General features: G+C 39.4%; 1 protein-coding gene across 5 annotated transcripts in view; it reads left to right on the forward strand.

Moving 5' to 3' along the window:
• The window catches only part of shisa6 (shisa family member 6), a 52,865-nt gene extending 29,755 nt beyond the window's left edge, over positions 1-23,110 (forward strand). The window contains exons 5-9 of one of the 5 annotated variants that reach the window (XM_026277337.1): positions 6,046-6,084; positions 14,133-14,195; positions 16,590-16,610; positions 17,236-17,388; positions 21,092-23,110. In XM_026277337.1, the coding sequence (XP_026133122.1) occupies positions 6,046-6,084; positions 14,133-14,195; positions 16,590-16,610; positions 17,236-17,388; positions 21,092-21,942 (1,127 nt within the window). In that variant the 3' untranslated portion in view covers positions 21,943-23,110. The remainder of the gene's footprint in view (positions 1-6,045; positions 6,085-14,132; positions 14,196-16,589; positions 16,611-17,235; positions 17,389-21,091) is intronic. The other 4 variants (XM_026277339.1, XM_026277338.1, XM_026277340.1 and 1 more) reach the window with 4 other exon arrangements.
• The last annotated feature ends 365 nt before the right edge of the window (positions 23,111-23,475 follow it).

Raw genomic sequence — 23,475 nt, forward strand, 5'->3', positions numbered from 1 at the left:
TTGTGCTTGTTTATTTGGCACGATCAGGTTTTCTGATCTTGAACAGCAGTTTAGTGAAGTCCAGCAAGTATAAATCTTATATAAGACTTCCACGATCAGTAGTATCATTTCATCCCGTCTCCCATGGCATTTTTCCCTCTATGGTGAGCTTTTCAACCACCTTTGTATATTTGATCATGTAGCTCTGCTGATGTCACTGCACACCATATAAAATAATGGAATCAGATAGAATGACATGGTTATGTACTGTACATGGTAATTAAGCGCACTTTAGGGAATCATATTACCATGGTACATTTAAAAACATAATAACACACTTTTTTTTTTTAAAGATAGCTTCCATAGTTATTGTTATTTATGGTTTATTATTATTAGTAATAGTTTTAGTATTGTAATAATAATATTAATTAGTTTTTATTTTTCAAAACATTTTTTTTATCTTTCATATTTTTATTATTTTTATTATGAAATTTAAGGTCACATTTAGATTTTGGAACAAAATTCCCAGGAATTTGAACCTCTGTTAAAAAAAAAAAAAAGAAAAGCAAAAAGAAATCTTAATTTTGAAAGATTTCCCAGCCCTATTTTGTTCCATATTCATTGAAATTGTCTTCTGTAATCAAAGATTTTTATTCAGAACACACTGATTAATGATATCAGTTTTCCGCTATAGTCGCTGTAGCATGTCATGTGTCTTTCTTTCAGATGAGCTTCAGATTGTCACACTTTGCTGTCAGGATTTATATACATGCACATATTCATTACAGATGAAAACAGTTCTGCATACAAAATCGACATAGTTAATATATCAGATCTGCACAAACGTACCCAATTAAACCACTGGTGTTTATTATGCAGAAGGATTAGGCAAGATTCACGCTGTGCTTTCCTGACTACAATGAATCATCACAACCCTGAACCTATTGAAATTCCTGCAGGCCTGACCACTGACTCTCTCTGCTGTCTGGAAACAGCATCTAGTTCTCTATTGGAGCCGGATACTAGCTTATCTAACAAATAACTGAAAAGTCAATGAATGAACAGAAATGGCTAATGCTAATATCGCACGGACAAATATAAGAGATATACAGTAACTGGCATACAGTATGTACAGCTTCTCCTCGGTTATGCAGGATTTGATTTGTTAATATGTTAATGGAAGTGAGCCTCTGTGCTCGGGAACAAAAGGCCTCCTCTGAAGTGAACTGCTGCCCGGGATGTTTAATTAATGTGAGTTATTACTCCACCCGAGTGCTTTTCACAGCAAGTGTTGATTTTAGATGCTTACGATGGTGATGCAGAGACAAAGAAAGCTTGTAAATAACAAGCTGCATTTCTGTAACTGACTGCAGTGAGACTGGCATGGCATTGGTTACTGATGCGTTCGTTCACAACAGCGCAGTGCTGGGAATACACACACCAATGGTTATGCTGTGCCTCTGCTGTGTTTGCATTCTCAGAGCCAGTTATATCTTTAAATTATTTATTTGTGCAGGTTTTATTTCGATTTAATGGCCATAAAGTCCCTCTGTGTGGATAAAATATCAATGTTTTTGATATGTTGATGCATATTACTCTTCAGCACTTTTGCCCTTCAGGTTAAATGGGCATTTTACACCAATCTATTTTCTCGTGTGTTGGATTCTTGTGGATGTGGATTCTTACAGCCTTTCTCAGTATCCAGATTCAGAAATGATCAGAATCTGTGTCTGTAGTATTAGTGTGGTCATTCAAATACTGTAAAATAACCGGGTTTAAAATAGTGATTATCAGGCTTGGCAATGGCTTGGAAAATAATAACTCTGATGAAACTCTGTAATCAAGTTGTTTAGGAAGATTATTTAACTTTACCCGAGGGTACACTTAAATGTAAAAAAAAAAAAGAAAAAAAAAAAAAAAAAAAAAAGAGGAAAATGAAATTAAATAATAATAATAATAATAATAATAATAATAATAATAAAGTAAATACAATGAAAAGTAATGGAAAAAATGAAATGAAAATAATACTGTATATAACTGTATAGTATATATATATATATAGTTAGCATTCTCAAAGTATTCTCTACCCATTCAAATGATTAGCACTCAACAAACAAATTGTGGTAAATCATTATCCATTAAAGCCTATGAAATCATTGGCTGAGATGTGAGAATCCTTCTTCGTCCTATTTGACCTCACTGATTCCATTCGAAATACTCCAGCATGCTGTGACCTGTTCATATGAAAAGCAAACAACTCCTGCAGTGCTCTTGTAGAACTGTTTACTCTCGGTCACAATCTAAATGAAAATCTCTGTGAACATCGACTGCTGTCGTTGAGAAAGAATGAGTTCGCTGTTCAGTTGGAGTGACTCTGTTCTGTCAGCACCTCGGTGACATGTTTGTGGAGCTTGTCTCATTGGCGGTCTGACTGCAGCTGTTACTGACAGTGTCTTGAATCCAGTCTGTTACTGACAGCGTCTTAATCCAGATCCATTCAGACAGTGTATGTTACTAACAGCATCTGAATCCATTTCAGTATTTTTTTTTTTATATAAAGAGAGGGCAGCGGGATCGGCAAAGGACCTTGACATCGAGTATCAAATTTGGGTCGCCATGAGCACAGTTGCACTATGTGTCTGTTCACTAACCACAAGGCTGGAGGCACTGAATTAACAAGTCAGTTTCTCACAGTGTATGTTATTGACAACTTCTGAATCTAATCTGATACTAAGTGCGTCTGTATCCAGTCTGATACTAACAGTGTCTGAATCCAGTCCGTTACGGACAGCGTCTGAACCTGCTCTGTTTCTGACAGTGTCTGAATCCAATCTGTTACTGACAGCAACTGGTTCCAATCCATTACTGACAGTGTTTGAATCCAGTCTGATTCTAACAGTATCTGAATCCAGTCTGATACTGACAACGTTACTGACAGCATCCGAATTAAATCTGTTACTGACAGTGACTGAATCCTGTCCATTACTGATAGCGTCTGAATCCATTCTGTTACTGACAGCATCTGAATCCAATCCGATACTGACAACATCTGAATTCAATCCGTTACTGACAGCGTCTGAATCCTGTCCATTACTGATAGCGTCTGAATCCATTCTGTTACTGACAGCATCTGAATCCAATCCGATACTGACAACATCTGAATTCAATCCGTTACTGACAGCATCTGAATCCAATCCGATACTGACAACATCTGAATTCAATCCGTTACTGACATCGTCTGAATCCTCTCTGTTACTGACAGTGACTGAATCCAATCCGATACTGACCGCATCTGAATCCGTCCTGTTACTGACAGCGTCTGAATCCATTCTGTTACTGATAGCGTCTGAATTCAATCCGTTACTGACATCGTCTGAATCCTCTCTGTTACTGACAGTGACTGAATCCAATCCGATACTGACCGCATCTGAATCCGTCCTGTTACTGACAGCGTCTGAATCCATTCTGTTACTGATAGCGTCTGAATTCAATCTGTTACTGACAGCGTCTGAATCCAGTGTTATTGACAGCAACTGAATCCAATCCATTATTGACAGCATCTGACTCCAGTCCATACTGACAGTGTCTGAATCCTGTCTGTTACTGATGGCATCTAAATCCAGTCAGATACTGACAGAGTCTGAATCCTGTCCGTTACTGACGGCATCTAAATCCAGTCAGATACTGACAGAGTCTGAATCCTGTCCGTTACTGACGGCATCTAAATCCAGTCAGATACTGACAGAGTCTGAATCCTGTCCGTTACTGACGGCATCTAAATCCAGTCAGATACTGACAGAGTCTGAATTCAGTCTGCTATTTACAGCATCTGAATCCTGTCCAGTACTGACAGCATCTAGATCCAATCTGTTACTGACAGCATCTGAATCCTCTCTGTTACTGACAATGTCTGAATCCAGTCTGTACTGACAGCATCTAAATCCAGTCCAATAATGATACCATCTAAACCCAATCCGTTACTGACACCTTCTGAATCCAGTCCATACTGACAGCATTTCAATCCAATCCGTTTCTGACAGCCGTCCAGTCCATCATTCAATCCAGTCTGTTGGCTGTTGTGCCAGAGATGCAGTCTAGTCACTAATACACACTCATACAACTCATAAAAGATCAATTCATATTCATTGAACATACATTGGTCTTTACACTGTTATTGATCTGAATTGAACCAGCACTGAACTGTATCTGAATCTGTTCAGAACCAAAAATCTGTTAGAATCTGAACCGTCGCCATAGTTGAGTTTCTATAATTGATTCTACTATTTTCCTGGTATCACTGTAAAGCTGCTTTGACAGTATGTATTGTTTAAAATGTTATAGAAATAAAGGTGTTTAGACTTGATACACACATTTGAGTTTAGCTCACATTTCCCCCATTGTTTCCTGTTTTGCACCATTTATACAGCAATGAAATGCTGAAGTCATTAAGTATTCTTACACAAAAAATTGGCTTGAAAAATGGTTTGAAAATGGCTGTTTCCATTCTTTTTTTTTCCCCGTTCTTTTTTTAACTATAAGGTAGATTGAGATTGTGGTTTGGTGTTTATTGTACATGCTTTAAGACAGGTTACCAATTCTCCCCATTCCTTGTCCTTTTTATACAGCTACATCAATAAAAATGAACAAAAAGGCTCAAATATGATTTGTAAGCAATTAAAACAGCAGAATTTGTCATTATTAATTATTGTGCTAAGATCACATCAGATCAGAAGAGCTTTATTACCAAGTATGTTTACACACACAAGGAATTTGACTTGAGGACAGGAGCTTCCAGTGTAGAAGAAAGTACAACATAGTGCAGACATACATAGGAAAAACACAGTAGGGATGTAATATAACACTAATATATAAAAAAAGGAAGCAAAAAATAATAATGTAATGTATATACAGAAATAAGAAGTATAGGGGAAAAAAGGATAATTGTTTAGATAAATGTACAGGTCATTAATATGCAGATATGTATTTACAAAGTGCACAGTATGACAAAAAAAGAAAGACAAATAATATTTTTTTAATTTTTTTTATCTCTTTCTTTCCCCTCAGTGACAATTAATCCCATGAGTTGCTTTTGCATTATTCCCAATATTAACCTAGTATGTCATAAAGTCATAGTGCACAGTGGTCTTAGGTACCGAGGATGATTGGTAAAAAAAAGCAGATATGTAATCAATAATGATGGATCAAAGCACTACACCTCTACTAGCCTGCGGTCAGTTTTCTACTTCATAGCATCTTTTCATCTCCATCTCCTGGTGGTGCTTCTCTCTCATTATTAATCTCTAGAAGGGACGATGTTAGACGAGCTCAAAGCTCTGAAAGAACTCACAAGGTCTTTAGAGAGATCTAGCCGGATGAAGGCTTTACTTGGATTTGATATGTAATCAGTTACATTGTATGTATTGCTGGGCGGATGTGGATAACAGAATGCAACGGGCTTTGAATTCATCAGAAATTGAATTTTGCTGCCTCCTCAGATTCGATGCGTCTCCCAGTGAATACTGAAGTCAACTATTATCCTGCCACGAGCAGATTACAGGTCTCTCAGAAATGGGAACTGTACAAAGAGACAGCGAACAATACTCAAACATGTTTGAGAGAAAAATAAGAAAAACACTTTAGGTGGGAGGCTTCACTCATCAATGACCTGCTGTGTGTTTGTCGGTTTTGGGTGAAAATGTGCATCCAGAGTATGAAAAGGCAACAATGTTTTTTTGCGAATGCACAGTTATTTTGGTCCACCCCACCCCCTCCCCACCCCCCAAAAGTTACTCAAATGCTCACAGCAATAATTGCAGCGTATTTGAAAACGCATTCATCCCGAGTGACACATTTCTTTCAGTTCCATTCTCTCTTGCAAAACAGCACGATGATTCACTCCGTCCTAATTAATGCCATGGTTTGCCAAGCGGAAGGAGAACTTGGACACGAGTGTCATTATTTTTGGTGATGAGCACTAGCCTCCCTTTGCTTTGCTGGAAATGATGCTGGTGTTAAAGGTCTGTGATGTGTTGACTCACCTTGACTCTGCCTGGTTGTGTCTTCCAGGGGAGAAGCACTGGACGGTTCGGTCTCAGAGTCATCATGGTAGGAACGCTGCTTCTGTGTAGTTGAGTGTGTTTCTCCCCTTGGCCTCTGCCTCTGCCCTGTGTCTGTGTTTGTGGTGGATGTGTAAGTCTGTGTAACCTCACTCCTCACCATGTAGCTCTGATTAGATCATTCTTCTCCTGCTTAATCTGCACCCCTGTAGTGTCTTTGTTCCTCTGGATTCTCTGTTCCTCCATTGCTTCGGATTCAGAGTGCCTCCGACAGACAGAGGAGCACACATGCTAGCGCAGGGATAAAGACAGTTTTGAATGATGTTACTTCTTATTAATTAAAGAAGACATCAGAAAAATCTGTGCTTATCTCTGTGGGCGACGTGATGATGCTCCTCACCAGAAGATCTTCTGCCGGAGTCCTCCAACCTGGTATGTGCAAGTCGAAGGGTCTTTTTATGTGTTTGTACATGTTTTCTTCTTCTTGTTTTTTTTTGTGAGTCAAACTGTCATTATTACATTTATGAGAAGTAAATGAATAAAAACACATTGGAAATGCTCTGCATGTACGTTGATTTGATGTCCTGTTTAGTATGGGACCAACGTGTCTGGGTCAATGTCCATGAAATTGCTGAAATATCTATGATATTGCTAAATGATCCAGCACAGCTTTCCATCTTATCCCGAGAGAGAAGCAGTATCGTGACTCAATCAGTATGTGTTTGTCAGTGCAGCACAGCTTTAAAAGCAAATACACAAGCTTTATTTACCCATCAACCTACTGCTTCAAGAGCCAAAGGTTACTATGTCTCCAAATCCACAAGTTAATGATAAGAAAACTCTCTGGTAAAGAGGATACACTGCAAAAAAAATATTTTCTTGCACAGTATTTTTGTCTTGTTTCACAGTACAAATATCTGAACATTCTTAAATCAAGATACATTTACTTGAGTAGCAAAATGACTTCAGATATTTTTTCTTGTTTTCTGCAAAAATTCTAAAAATGTATGAAAGTTTTGCTTTGAACATGGTAAGAATAATCAAATAAAAAAAGAAAACTACTATTTTTCTGACCCCATTGGCATTTTTTTCTTCTTGTTTTAAGCACTCACTTATTTTTTATACATTTTTAAGTAAAGACAACTTCTTATCTAATGTCATTTCACTTCTGTAAAAAAAAATAAGTCTCTTGAATTTAAAGGAAGAGTTCACCCAAGAATGAAAATTCTGTCACTATTACTCACCCTCATGTGGTTCAGAACCCGTAAGAAAATATGTTTTGAAATCAGTGTTTTCTGATCCTGCATAGACAGCAATGCAACTACCACATTCAAGGCCCCAAAAAGGTAAGTACATCGTTAAAATAGTCCCTGTGAGATCAGTGTTTAAACCATAATTATGAAGCTATGACAATACTTTTTGTGTGCACAGAGCACCAAAAATAGGGACTTTATTCAACAATTTCTTCTCTTCAAGAGAGAATCACAACGCATGCATGTGATGCTGCTGGTGCAGGAGCCTGTGTTCTGACATAGACCCTGGATGCACCGCCCCTTGCATGCAAGCAGAGAATGCACATTACTGTCATGAACATGTGGCAGAATCTGACATGGAAGAGAAGAAACTGTTGAATAGAGGCATTATTTTTTTCTTTGCACACAAAAAAGTGTTCTCGTAGCTTTGTGAAATTAAGATTTAACCACTGATGTCACATGGACTATTTTAACAACAACCTTACTACCTTTCTGCCCCTTGGAATGTTCTAGTTGCTTTGCTGTCTATGCAGGGTCAGAAAGCGCTTTAGTTTCAGCTCTTACAGATTTGGAACAAAATGAGGGTGAGCAATTAAAGGGTTAGATTTTGTCAGAGAGCTTTCTGTCCCTCCATTGAAACTGTGTGTACGGTATACTGTCCATGTCCAGAAAGGTAAGAACATCATCAAAGTAGTCCATGTGACATCAGAGGGTCAGTTAGAATTTTTTGAAGCATCGGAAATACCTGTAGGACCTCAGTTTATCTTCGGAACACAGTTACACAGATATTTTTCGATTTTGGTCAAAAAAAAAAAACCAAGAACTACGACTTTATTTATCATTGTCTTCTCTTCCGTGTCTGTTGTGAGAGAGTTCAAAACACAGCAGTTTGTGATATACGGTTCGCGAACGAATCATTCGATGTAACCGGATCTTTTTGAAGCAGTTCACCAAATTGAAATGAATCGTTTTAAACGGTTCGTGTCTCCAATACGCATTAATGCACAAATGACTTACCATATTTTCTGCATTTATAAACCGGAGCGCCTTATAGTGCGGAAAATATGGTAAGCTGTTAACTTTTTTAATGTGGCTGACACTCCCTCTGAGTTCAAACAAACCAATATCCCGGAGTAATGCATGCACTCAAACAGTACACTGACTGAACTGCTGTGAAGAGAGAACTGAAGATGGACACCGAGCCGAGCCAGATAACGAATAATAGACTGACTCGTTCACGAGTCAAGAACCGGTTGCATCGGTGTTCGGATCACCAGTAGTTCTTTCAGACAGTTAGATTCAATAAACCGGCTGAAGAAAACGGTTCACCGGTTCTTTTGCGCTCTACGTAATGGCGTCATTTGCGATGCCTTCGGTTTACCCGCGTTCATAACACTAGCACAGAATCAGTTCAGAATCAACCACCAAGAGAATCAGTTCGGTTCAGACGCTCTGTGTGTCGGTCTGCTTCACGCTGAATCACACATGTGCAGTATCATCAGCTCCTCGGTTCTCGAATCGGACGCGTCTGACAGAAACGGTTCTTGATTCGTGAACTTTCGTTCGTTATCTGGCTCGGCTCTGTGTTCATCTTCAGTTCTCTCTTCACAGCAGTTCAGTCAGTGTACTGTTTGAGTAAATTAATTACTCCGGGATATTGGTTTGTTTAAAAAAAGTTAACAGCTTAAGTCATTTGTGGATTAATGCGTATTGGAGACGCAAACCATTTAAAACGATTCAGTTCGATTTGGTGAACTGGTTCAAAAAGATCTGGTTACATCGAATGATTCGTTCTCGAACCGGATTTCACAAACTGCTTTTTTTTTTTAACTCTCTCTCACAACAGACACGGAAGAGAAGACAATGATGAATAAGGTCATAGTTTTTGCTATTTTTGGACCAAAATGTATTTTCGATGGTTCAAAATATTCTAACTGACCCTCTGATGTCACATGGACTACTTTGATGATGTTTTTCTTACCTTTCTGGACATAGACAGTATACCTTACAAACAGTTTAGATGGAGGGACTGAGAGCGCTCGGACTAAATCTAAAATATCTTAAACTCTGTTCGGAAGATGAACGGAGGTCTCATGGGTTTGGAATGACATCAGGTTGAGTTATTAATGACATAATTTAGATTTTTGGGTGAACTAACCTTCAATGACAGGATTTCCGTTTTTGGGGTAAACTATCCCTTTAAGAATATTTAGATATTTGTACTGAAAGACAAGAAAAAAAACAACTGAGGAAGAGCAGTGTATGTGCTGTTATTAGGGGTCATATGGTGCTCACAGAGAACTCGATTGCAGCTCAATTACAGCATTATTTATTGCAGGATGGGTCGAACTGTGCACTTCAGTGGGGAATTGCATTTTCATACATGTAAGACTACTATGACATTTCGCAATTAAATGTTAACCGTTTTTGTCAGTGGTTAAATGCCAAACCCCAGTGGCTTTCCGGCTCCGCGTACGTCAAAAACACCGGAGAAGGGCAAGCGAACTGGTTTCAAACTGTCAGTGAGGACCATCGGGCCAAACCTCGCCCCCCAGAAGACTTTATCATTAGAGCCTCTATCTAAAGCAGAGTCATAGCCTTGCGTTTTGAACAGGTGCATAAACACACCCAACTTCTGGAAGGAAATGTGACGTTCTCGTACTCGCCCTCCCTCCCACTCATGTCTCAATCCCTTCCGGCCCCTCATTAGTCTGAGCATCATCACCTCTGGAGAGCAGCAGGCTCGAGTGGGTTTTCCAGAATATACGCCGCTCCCGTCAGGTTTTTATCAGGGACGATTGGGTTTCCTGTCATACGAATCCAGATAATTTAACAAAGGAACTCAAACAGACAGATGTATTTGGCTGTACTATATGATGTGCTTGGCATGCCGGAAGCTTACTGACCTAAGATTTTGGCACGATGTATTCATCAAGGAGGCAGAAGAATGTTGTTAATTCTCGTCAACACAGGGCTGGACCGGATGAGACAGAAGGGAACGAGCACTAGAGGCTACACAGCTGTTCATGCAAAAATTCTCGCATGACCTTGTTTACTTGCTACTTCTTGTTTTGTTTAGTTTTTTTGCAATAAATGTTTGATTTGATTTGAACTTCATTTCCACAATCAGGGGAAATGTTAATCATGCCATCATCATAAATGAACTTTTAACTTTTTTTCTATTCCAGGTATTGTTTAATATCATGATTCACGAGATGTATTATATGACTGCTGTAATTGTTCCAATGATTAAGACTGCCTATTGTGAGATTTATTATAAAGCACGCCAACCTCTTGTGTGCTCCTTTTGCGCTAATCATGGACTTTCTTATGATAGTGTGAAATGAAATGCACCCACAAAGATCTCATGTAAATGCGATGACAAACAGCAACCCCTTCTGATGATGTCGATGCATTTCATTCTCTGGAGGAAAAGCAAGAGAAATGTCAAATGACTGAATCATTGCTTGGCCATCTGGACATTACTATTCAAACTGGAACGAGTGTGTTGTTGTCAGGTTATATTAGATGTGAAACAGGAGTATGTGCAAAGTGACGATTCATCAGCTGTAGGCTCTGGCGACGCCATCGTTTCGCTTTCAAAAGGCCAAATCAACAACATTCGTGGCGTCTGAATCATACAAAGTAAATTTCATTGCAAAACGAGCCGGATATTAAAAATGACGCGCGGCTTATGACTTCTAAAAGCAACTACACTGCTGTTAATGTCAGCGAGTCGCTCCAAACAGCTCAAGGTAACAATAATTCTTCATGCGTTCTCTAAAATCATCAGCTTTTAAGCTATTAAAGGTAGTAAGTGTTCTTTTATGCTGTCATAAACTAGGCAAAACAAACATTACAACCTGCTGTCTGCTTCAGAAACATAACCCGGCAGAAGTACTGGAATAAAGATACCGCTTCACCTAATTGAGTTTGATATCAGACGGTGTTGGGCAGGCTTTCCTTGAGCTGGTGAGAAACTCTTCATTAACCTCGCGACACATTACGAGCAGTCGGCTCGAGCCCCTTCTTGTTGACTAAATGACCTGAGAGACTGGGGCCGAGTGAGCCTAAATTGGCACGTATGCTGAGAGAGAGAGAGAGAGATCGCAGACCTCCGGCCCACAGCCAGACTTCAACTAACCGCCTTCTCAAAAGCAACTAATTGGTCCCCAGATTAAAGCAGGATCACTGAACTGGACGAGGCTTCCTATTAATTAGAACTCAAGACTGCGCTTTGAGCTCTGGCTTTTTTATCAGCTGCTGTGAATGTAGTGGACCTGAGATGTTTCGGGACGTGTGTGCCTCCTAAGCGCTCCTTAACTTTTAGTTGTCAGTTTTAATATAAGCTGCTTTAGACAGTGCAGAGGAGAACTTCAGACTAATTCAGTATTTCTCATCTCAGACCCTGTGATTGCTGCTGCTGCTGCTGGTGGAAGAGAAACACGTTCACTATAAAACAATACAATCGTGATTTTATTCCCTTTTGACTTGTATTATTACAGAAACAAGATTTACAGCCAGAGTTCTGCATGGGGGTCAATAAACAACACATTGTAATTTTAGCATGGATTCTTTAAATTGATAAAAAGTGACAATCAATAAAAAAAAGATTATGTTATAAAAATTTAGTTTGAAATAAATGATGTTCTTTGAACTTTCTTTTCATCAAGTATCCTCAAAGAATAAAATGTCACAAATATTTGGCAGAACTACTGTTTTCAACATAAGAATCAGAAATTATTCTTGAGTAACAAATCAGCATATTTTCATGATTTCTGAAGATCATGTGACACTGAAGACTGGAGGAATGATGCTGAAAATACAGCTGTGCATCACAGAAATAAATTACATTTGACTATATATTCACATAGAAAACAGTTATTTTAAATAGTAATAATATTGCTGTATTTACTGTATTATATATATATATATATATATATATATATATATATATATATATATATATATATATATATATATATATATATATATATTTTTTTTTTTTTTTTTTTTTTTTTTTTTTTTTTGTAGATACATGCTGCCTTATTAATCAAAAGAGACTTATTTCATTAAAGTTAACTTATTGACCTCACATTTTTTATTGATATTATCAAAGTTTATTTGAGAATATTAAATATTTTGGTAACACTTTATAATAACTGCACACTATTAATCATTAATTAAGCTTTAGTAAACAGATAATTCATAATTTATAAAGCATTAATAGACAGTAATAATCAGTTTATAAATACAGATATAAATGCTTATTCTTGATTTAAAAGCATATCTATAATGTGTAATTTCATACTTTATTCATGATCAATTTATCATTTATTAAAGAAGTACAGCATTATTTACAAACCAGTTATTTCTACATATAATATTTTATTTTTTATCCAAATATGCTTTTTAAATGTCATAATTGAATATCATTGTAAAGTATATTGGGATGTCCTAAAGTAGTTTGGTTGAGAGTCTTGGTCGCCTGTGAAGGTGGAAGAAGCCTGTGACACAAACATTTAGAACTATTGTACTAAATCTATATTGTATACACAGTAAACACACTACAGGGAACCATAGCTATGGGGTAAAAACATCCCTATCTCATCGAATAACTGCAATGATTGACTCCATTCTATCGAAACAGGGGTCTTCACTCATCTGAGCTCCATGACAGATGTAAACGGATGTTAAACTAGTCACTCTAATGCATTTTTAAACAGGCACAACAGCAGATATCCAGACGAGCATGACGCTGTGCTCCCTCTAGTATTCATCCATTTATCACGGGCGCTTCATGAGCCCATCTTTGCCAGCTCAGAATAGCTGCCATTCATCACTGCTCAGCACACCGTGGTCCTCACGCGCGGATGCTGCGGTCCATCTCAGCCCATCACAGAGCCGTCGCACCAACTGCATCAGCCTCCCACCGCGCTGAACACACGCACGCACAGACTTCGTGATAGATGACAGAGCAACTTTAGTCCTGTAATAGAGCTCCTGAAAGCAGGGAAAATAGAAATGTCAACACTTTTCAATGATGATGATGGTTCCTGAACTAATGCATATCGTCATGTGCGGCACGTCCATTATTGCTGCAACTTATGACTGCAACCGCCAATTTAGTAAATGACGGGTTTTGCTTTTCTGCAGCTGTTGGTGAGTGATAGGGCATTGTATCCCTGAGATTATGGCCATCATTCAATAACTGTGTGAGCAATTAACAAAAGTGGCTAATTTGAAAATATACAGTTTGCTGTCAATGGATTACACATAATTAGCATTTTCAAGTATCAGCGATTTCGTGCAAACGTTGTGCAATTGAGTTCATTTGATATTTTAGAGTGATAACAGTAAGCATTTGACTTTTATTAACTAATTAAATAAATATTTGTAAAAAGCCGGTCCACTCGTGTTGATTGTACATGTGTTGTTTGTTGCTGATGCTTTTTTGGTTATATGCTTTATGTGCACTATATAGCCAAATGTATGTGGACAGGTTTGGATATTTTAGGCACACACACGCTTAAGCAGGTTTGATCTATTTCAGCATGATAAAGTTTTGATGATTCTGGTGTGTACAGGATCCACTCAGCAAACTAGGATTAACTTCCTATTTAAAGCCTGGGATGCTGTAATCAAACTTGAAACAAGCCCATATTGCTGGTCCACACGCTTTCGGCCATGTAGTGCATGTGACACTGCTTTTCTAGCTATTAATGTGCTTCCCTTTATGCTAAAGGCCATTTTTCCCTTTGGAGCGATCGCGCTCTGGATTACAATCGATCATGCTTGCCTTTACTTTGCAACCAAATCAGACTTGTCATTGCTTTTTCTGCAGGAGCCCATCAACATAATTACAACCATCTTGGTCTCGGTAGCCCAACTCGAACTCCTAAAAATGGTAAGAACCACATTGCTCATTTAACAGCACCATTTCACCAGAGTAGTCTTACAGTCGAGGGCTTTTCACTGATTATTTGTGTTCGCATGCCTACAAGATCAGCTGGTGCTTTGAACAGGTCAATGGCGTTGTCCATTTTCATCATCATCACTACCATGAAACAAACCGAGGATCTTGATTCGAGTCAATGGTCTGGAGAGGACGCAATTTAAAGCCAGACATGCAGTGAATTACTGTGCTTTCCTGAGCCTCTCTAACATGCTAAAGCTTATAAGTCTGACACCTGGAGCTCACGTTATATTTTTGTGAACTGAAATGAGAGACCTTTAGCGCACTCTGTGCTCAATTCTTCAAAGCGCTATGCCGTCTGCGTTCAGAGGACAGCATCCATTCAAAGTCATGCCTCAAAACTATCATCATCTTGCTCCAGAATGTATTATTGAAGGTATGAGAGCAGGGATCGGGCTGTTGTTAAAGCTTCCAGCTGATGTTGCTGTAATGTGAGGCTGGAAAGCTTCACACTAGTGAGCAGAAACGCTCAGCTTGTTAGCGCTGATTAAATCCCTGCCGTTGGTGAAGCACTCGAGTCTGGCTTGGGTTGGTGGAGGATGGGTGTCTAAAGATGGAACGCTTTCCCACCCAACAAGCTTCAAAGGCTCCCCAATGGATCCCTGTTTTTATGACAAAGCCTGTTACTGCATGCACACAGAGCAGCTAATTCACTGCATGAAAAGAGATATTCTTCCCACATTGCTGTGATTTATAATGTCTTATGCTTATACAGTCGTCTCTCTGAAGCTTCGGTCAGCTCAGCCTGCAGTCGGCTTCTGTCAAACCTTTTAGCGTCCGAGCAGAGATCAGTCTCTTAAGAGCCTGTACATTTTTTGTCTAGCAACATATGCTATTAAAAAGAAAGAATATTTAATGAAACAACAAATAAATACAGAACCATGTATCTGCTTCAGAGTAAAACTATTTCAGTGTGAAAAAGATGTGAGAAAGGTCCCAATTAACTCTTAATAATCAAGCCTCCATTGTATAGTATCATTACATATAGTTCAATAACAATACAATACTGTTTAAAAGTGTGTGTGTTTTGTATTTTTGTTCATCAAGGATGCATTAAATTGACCTAAAGTGACACTAAAGACATTTCTAATGTTAAAGTAGATTTCTTAAAGTAAATGCTGTTCCTTTAAACCTTCTATTCGACAGAGATTGCTGAAAAATAAAATGCATCACAGTTTCCACAAAAATATTGGGCGGCACAATAGTTGATAATATAATATCATAATTGATAATAATCATAAATGTTTCTTGAGCAGCAAATCAGCATATTAGAATGATTTCTGAAGATCATGTGACACTGAAGACTGAAAATTCAGCTTTGATCACTGCAATAAATAATATTTTAACATGCAATATATTCACAGTTATTTTAGGTAATCATACTTTATCACAATATTACTGTTTTTACTGCATCTTGATCAAATACATGCATCCTTGCAAGAGATTTCTTTCAAAACTTAAACAAGAAGAAAAAACGGTCACACTTTTATTTTAGAGTCCAATTCTCACTATTAACTAACCATTAACTATGACTTTTGCCTCAATTAACTTCATATTTGCTGCTTATTAATAGTTTATAAGGTAGTTGTTAAGTTTAGGGTATTGGGTAGGATTATGGATGTCATGCATTACATGCACTTTATAAGCACTAATAAACAGCCGATATGTTAATAATAGACTTGCTAATAAGCAACTAGTTATTAGTGTGAATTGGACCCTATACTAAAGTGCTACCGAAAAATCTTATGAATTGTAGAGTATCTGTTTTAATATATACACTTCTTAAATATACAGTGCAGTTTGTAAATGCTGTAGGAAAGGTGGGCTCTTGGACAATACATAAAGCCTTGTAATTTTTTTTTATGACTTTACATTGCAGGACAAACTGAACTCTAAAAATGGCCATGTTACTGCAACTACCAGTATATAATAAACTTGTTTTTTTTTTTGTGGTAATTGCCCAAAAGCCCACTCTTGATCCAAGAGTGTTTCTAGTGGAGAGAAAATGAAGTGGGTTTAGCTGTGAAAGGCAGTACTGCACACATGCTCCACACGTCTCCACCATCCTCATCACATGTTCTCGTAGTTTGTCTGGTTTCACCACACTGTTGCTGTGAGACCCGTCACATTGTGTGGACACTGTTCTCTACAGCCAGTGCAAATAGTCACTCTGATATAAAAGCCCGATTAAAACTGCCATTTCACGAAGCACGATCATGACAAGAGCACGGGGAAACCAAGCAGCCCGTCCCCAAATCTATTTCATCTGCTCTCTCCACATAGTGCTGTTATTGAACTGCGTTCTTTTTCCCTTGAATTGACCAGCTCACAGATCTCTAAGGCATGGTAAGTTATCTTCAACATCATTGATTCTCAATCTTCCCTCTTTTTCCTCCTCCCTCCAATGAAGATGAATGTTTTCCACTTCACACACCACAAACAGCTGAACCCCATGGCATGAACTGAACATTGAGTGCAAAATGCTGTTGTGTAAACATTGCTTGTCTTTCGTATCTCCCCTACCCGTCCCGTCCCGTCCCGTCCACCCACTGTGCGAGCGTCCCACCGGCTCCCTGGAGTGTTGTCGCCTCCCGCCCCGTTCTGCTGCGCTAGTCGCTGCCCTATTTTTAACCAGGGCTTGATCCTCAGCCTGCCCAGACTCAGACTGGCGTGACGGGCACGCAGGGGCCGCCGCACACATCACATCACATCAGTCACCCAAACCGCTCCTCCGTTTTCAATGAGATGGCCGATCGAATGCCATTGGTCACCGTGGCACTGCGACTCTGGTCTTTTTATAGCCACCTAAACCCAGTACAGACGTTCCCCACCATCCCTCTTCACAGTAACATGTCAAATGTGTGCAGAAAACCTAAAAACAGAGCTTCCATTTGATAATGGAGATGTTTGCATTTGTGATTTTGACTTTGCCCAGTTAAAGATTGGATGGTTTGTTTTGTCTTGCCCGCAGAGAGCACCCGGATGAACAGTATCCTCACCTCACAGACCGAGCCATACGATCTGTCCTTCTCGCGCTCCTTCCAGAGCCTCTCCCACCTCCCCCCGTCCTACGAATCTGCCGTGAAAGCTGACCTCAACAAATACTCCTCGCTCAAGAGACTAAGTATGTCCTCAGCTCTGCTAAGCATGATCTTTCTTTAGGGTTTCGGGGCCGGTGACGCAGCGCAGAACCGGGATCTCATGTACACGTGACTACTGACAGTTTAGCCTTAGCAAATATTGTTCTGTTTGATTTATTTTTAGCTAAACTTAAAAAAAAAGTGACATTAGTCACATAGAAAAACAAAGTCTCAGTTGTGAGATGTAGAGTTGGCATTACAAAAAAGTGCTGATGTAAGAAATGCATGTTCTATATTTTGTTAATATTAATTAAGAATATTATGAAATAAGGTCTCAATTAAAGTTGCAATTGTGAGATACAGAGTATCAAGTAATTTTCGCTTCATTATATTTATTGTAACACTTTAAAGTTAAAGCATCAGTGCACAACTCTTTCACAGCATTTATTAATTTTAGCTCCGTTCATTTCTACATACAGTATACTAATAATGTATCATGAACGAACATAAATTAAAAATCATAAAAAGCATATAATTTAGCATTAGTACATTATGAATTCAGTTATTGCATATCATATTTCCTGTGGGTTTTTCTAAGTGTAGAAAACTCAGAAAGGGTCAATCTGGCCTGCAACTGGTTCTTAATGTGGGAGATTTGGCAATTTAGCGATGCACATTTGATGGTGGCAACTGAAAAGCAATTGAAGAACGAGGATCCTTCAGATCCCAGGAAGCAGTCGGACTGACTAAAGCTGCTCCTGCGGTGTCTTCGCCACTCCATCACATCAATCAGCGAGTCGTATTTTCTGTCCGCTGTGCAAGCTAATCAGCAATCAGCATTTTAGCAAGATGCATTGTTTCCCGCGATTGTGACGACTGTGTAAATGCATTCATGCAGCTGTCTTTGTAAACACACTGTATATTTGGTTCTATATGTGGAGTACAATCACTGTAATGTGTGACGTTTGTGTCTCTGCGTGGGTGTCTCGTAGGCCAGCGCTCGCAGCTCACCGCTGGGATCAGAGCCTTCATTTTATCTCATCAGGACTGTTAGTATGCTTCCTCAACAGGCGGCCATTACCCGCTACCACGGATTCGATCTGAATCTGATATCACTGAGTAAAGCTTTCTCGTGGCCTTAGCCCTATCGCATTGATTCAGTTAGTGGCAGGTTCTTTTGCTGTGTAATAAGGTCTCAGCTCATTATATTCCCTAAGTGAAGAGTAAATTCCCTTGAGGCTTGTGTAATTGCATAAAGAACGCCTCAGATCACTCCTGGCCCTGAATCCAGCCGAGGCTGGGGAAACTGACAGCCCCACTCATCTGCAATTCTTCCGCGTCCGCCGAGCCTCCACCGGTGAAAACATGCAATCATACACTAAACTATTCATGGCAGCAGACCCTCTTTAAAACTGTCCCGCAGCAGCGCCTCCACCAAATCTCAGATATGCCTCTGAAGCAAGTTATTTGTTGTGGGGTGTAGCCGAAAGGCTTAGCTGTTTCTTTTGGAGCTTCAGCAGTGTTTTGCAGTGACAGATCGTGTTGGATGCAGCCAGCAGGCAAGAGCTGAGCACTGTGTCGTTTCCATGCGGCAGACTCCTGTTAATAATAACATCACCAGCATCCTCCTCCTTCTCCTGATGTTTATTTTGCTAATATCCACAAACCTTCAAAAGGAGACTGCTTTATGAAGAAAGATGAATTTAATCTGTAATCACCATAAACCGATTATGCGCCATTAATTTCCCCATATAACACAGTGTTCATCCTTTCGCGGAGCGAGAGATAAATGGTTTTATTTTACTCTTTTATCTCCAAACAAACTGAATCTAATCCCCTAAAGAGATGCTGCTTCAGATGTCCCACAAAAATGACTGCCACTACCTCGAGCTGTGAATTACTGTGCGTTTTTTATTTTATTTTTTTATTTTTCGCAAAACTCTCATCACAGTTATTCGATTAATTCTCACTTATAGAAAGATTTGTGGCTGTAATTTTGTTTGATACACTCCTTTATTGCATTCACTTCCATATTACTGGGCTCTAAATGTGTGAAGAAATCTATCAAGTGTAACAGAGATCTCAAGGACATCAGCTCCCCCAGAATGTATTCATTACACCTCCAAGCAGAGGATAATTTCATTATTTCCAGTTCCAATCATGCAGTTCGTTACAGTACAGTTGCTGGCGGTCCGGACTGTCCTGAACGTATTTGTGTCCTGAAGCTCTCAAGCTGTGATCAATCTTGTAGACAAAAGCAAGTCTCTGTGATTTAAAGTATCTTCTAAGTCTGTAATCTGATGCAGTCCCAAGCAAAATGTATATATATATATATATATATATATATATATATATATATATATATATATATATATATATATATATATATATATATATATATATATATTCACAAGAGAAATGTTTACAGTTTATTTCAGTAGTCCACTTTAGACATTCTACTAACTCTACATAGCTTTGCAATTACATGTTACATAATAAAGAGTTCAAACTGCATGACTTTCAAAGTCCTTGAATCACCATTGTTTTTATACTGCATGACTATCTGGAGTAGCATTCAGTTGCTGCTGTGGTCACATTGCATGATGGATTGGCGACAGGAGGTTACACACTGCATGACTTTACAATAGAAAGAATCACTGACAATTCTGTCTTTCCACTGCCCTGTATCTTGCTCTTTCTTTATACAATAAGCTATATGTCGAACATCACGAAAACAACTCTCATCTGCTTTAAGAGCAATATGAACTGATGCCATTTTCCATGGATTCTTTTAAAGGTCCCGTTATTTGCGCTTTTTTTGAAGCTTTGATTGTGTTAACAGTGTGCAAAATAACATGTGTTCATGTTTCGCGTGTAAAAAAACTGTATTTTTCACACAATTCACCTATCTGGCTGATGACTTCCTTATTCTATAAAGTCCCTCCTTCAGAAATACGTAACGAGTTCTGATTGGGCAAGCGGTTCCTGTGTTGTGATTCGACAGCAGCTTAGAGCAGGCTGACCTCCTGCTAATGTGATTGGGCTAGAACGCACGTGCTGGAGATCTACTTATAATCACAGGAGCGTTTTTACTGACGAGATGCACATGAAAATCGCATTCGTTTTTTTGCACAGCCCTAACATTGGCTGTAGGTCGTTGCCAATGTATTTATCAGTCAGAACTCATTTTACACAGCAGGAATTTGAATGGACCATAGGTCCAGATTTTTAGCATGCCAAATATTATCGTTGGTGACGTGTTGCGATTCTCTCTTTGATAATTCAAAATTTGACTTGCATGAACGAGAACCGATTTGCAATTTCAAAAAACCTGTCTGCGAGTGAAAATCAAGGCTGAAATTGTGCAGTGTGAACTCTGCATAACTCTTATTAGAGTATTAATCAACTGTTGGTTTAGGGTTTGTAGAATAAGTTGATGTGTGCTTGCGTATTTCCTTCTAGTCAGTAGTACAGTACGTCCATCAAGTGAAAGCAGTTATTGAGCAGACAGACTACCGTCTGCGAGTTGACGTTGTTACAAAGTTACTTATTCAAAGTGCAAAAAAAAAAATCCATTGATGATTTATTGATAAAAGTCTTCATATATCATAACAGACTGGTGGTTAAAAAGTCAGCTAAAAAGGAATGTCATTTGAGAGGCAAAAGCAATTTGACCAGCAACTAACTTTTGATTTCATATTGACCTAAATGCTCTGAAATCTTAACATTGCTTGTGCTTTTACACAGCGGATAAGGACGTTGACGACTACTACACCAGGAAGAGGTATCTTCCAGACCTAGCGGCACGAGGAACCCTTCCCTTGCACATGATCAAGATGAACCAGGAGTCCCAGGGCAGCCAGCAGCAGCAGCAGGCTCAGCAACAGCAGCAGCAGCAGCAAGCGCCTCGCCAGCGTCCCCGCAGAGTTCAGAGGGCCATGTCCCAGGACCGTGTGCTGTCCCCCGAGCGCAGCCATGCAAACGAGTACCCCGTGTCCCCCTACGGCATCTCCCCATACGGTGGACGCATACTCTCTGACGAGCAGCTCCTGTCAGCCGAGCGCCTGCGCTCCCACGAGCGGCTCATTTCGCAGGACCGCCTGCACTCACAGGACCGCCATTACTCCCAGGACCGCATCCACATGCAGGACCGCTTGTTGTCCCAGGAGCGCCTTCACTCTCAGGAACGCCTGCATTCCCAGGATCGCCTCTACTCCCAAGACCGTCTCCTCTCGCAAGACCGTCTTCACTCCCAGGATCCGCTGATCTCTCCTGACAGGATGATGTCCATCAAGCGCTCCGGGTTCCACAGCGATAAGTCCATGTCTAGAGCCATATCCCACACGGACGTGTTCATGCCCACCACGCCCCTTCTGGACCGCTATAAGATGACAAAAATGCACTCCCATCCCAGTGCCTCAAACAACACCCCGCCGCAGAACACTGCAACCATGAATCAGACGGCCTCCAAGAGGCAGGCCTTCGCCTCGCGCCGCACGCAGACGGTGGAGCAGCTACACTACGTCCCGCAACAACAGCAGCAGCAGCAGCATCACCATCACTACCGCACAGGGAGTAAGACTGAAGTGACTGTTTAACCGCTCGCAAACTCTCGTACAGTTAAGCCACATGCCCAAGCTAACAGAGAAGCACGAAAGAGTCAGTCCGGGCCTTTTCAGCAGTTTTTCAGTGACTGACCCAGCACCAGCTAGTCTAGAGTCAATACTGAGACATTACTGTGTGCATATCCAATCATTTATCATGTGTTTGTTAACCACTAATAAGGAAGGACTTACAGATTCTGCGTTCGTAAGGGCTTTGCATGGGGACTCGCAGAGATCGTCAGTAGAAAGAACGTACGATAAAAGGTATGGACATGGAACAGAACTGTATACATTTATATATACATACATATATATATATAAATACAAATACTGTTTGTACTTCCGGTCCTAGTCAATAGCTTTAGACGTTCTTATGATGTTCACGCTCTTCTTTTGGTGCCTCTACGGAAATGCTCCATTTCAACGACGAAGTGGTTTTGTGGGTTAAAAAGCACAATCAAGTAAAAGTTGCGTTTCGTTCTGTTCATTCATTTGGTTGGTGATGACTATCACATATCAGTTTATTTCCATGGATTATATTGCGAAGATGATTGTAAATAAGCTCTTTTAGCCACAGTAAATGGACAAGTCCGTTCTGGTTGGCAGTTGTGTTATTGTAGTTTGATTTTTAGAGATTCAAGACTTCAGAACTATAGACAACCCACTAACCCAGTGTTGGACCATTTAAAGTAATATGATACTGTATGTGTGTCCTTTCAAATGTGTTTGTAGAATGGGAACCGGGCGAATGTTGTTGGGGAAAAAAAGACAACTGTTGATATCTGGCTGTAGACTGTGTTGCAGTGACTCACAAGACAAATGAGTATATTATGCTTGTTGTAGTAGCTTCAAATAAACCTTCCTTATTTTTCTAAACATAAAAATGAATGTGAAAAAAGTTAATGTGCCTCAAAAGAAAAAACTTAAATATATATGATAGAGCTCCGGTCTAATTGTCCATGATATAAAAAAACAGCTTAATTCAGAGAATAAGATAAACCATTTAAGAAAAAAAGAAATGGAAAAGCTGTGCCAATTTAATAAAGAGTTGGTTCACCCCAAAATACAATAAGCTACAGTATATGTTGAACATCACGAAAACAACTCTCATCTGCTTTAAGAGAAATGATGAACTGATGCCAGTTTCCATGGATTATTTTAAAGGTCCCGTTATTTGCGCTTTTTTGAAGCTTTGATTGTGTTAACAGTGTGCAATTTAACGTGTTCATGTTTCGCGTGTAAAAAAAAACAGTATTTTTCACGCAATTCACCTATCTGTATACCGCTGTTTTCACTGTCATAAAAACCGGCTGATGACTTCCTTATTCTATAAAGTCCCTCCTTCAGAAATACGTAACGAGTTCTGATTGGGCAAGCGGTTCCTGTGTTCTGATTCGACAGCAGCTTAGAGCAGGCTGACCTCCTGCTAATGTGATTGGGCTAGAACGCACGTGCTGGAGATGTACTTATAATCACAGGAGCGTTTTTACTGACGAGATGCGCATGAAAATCGCATTCGTTTTTTTT

Source organism: Carassius auratus, chromosome 12 (genome assembly GCF_003368295.1).
Source record: "Carassius auratus strain Wakin chromosome 12, ASM336829v1, whole genome shotgun sequence".
NCBI classification, from domain to species: Eukaryota; Metazoa; Chordata; class Actinopteri; order Cypriniformes; family Cyprinidae; genus Carassius; species Carassius auratus.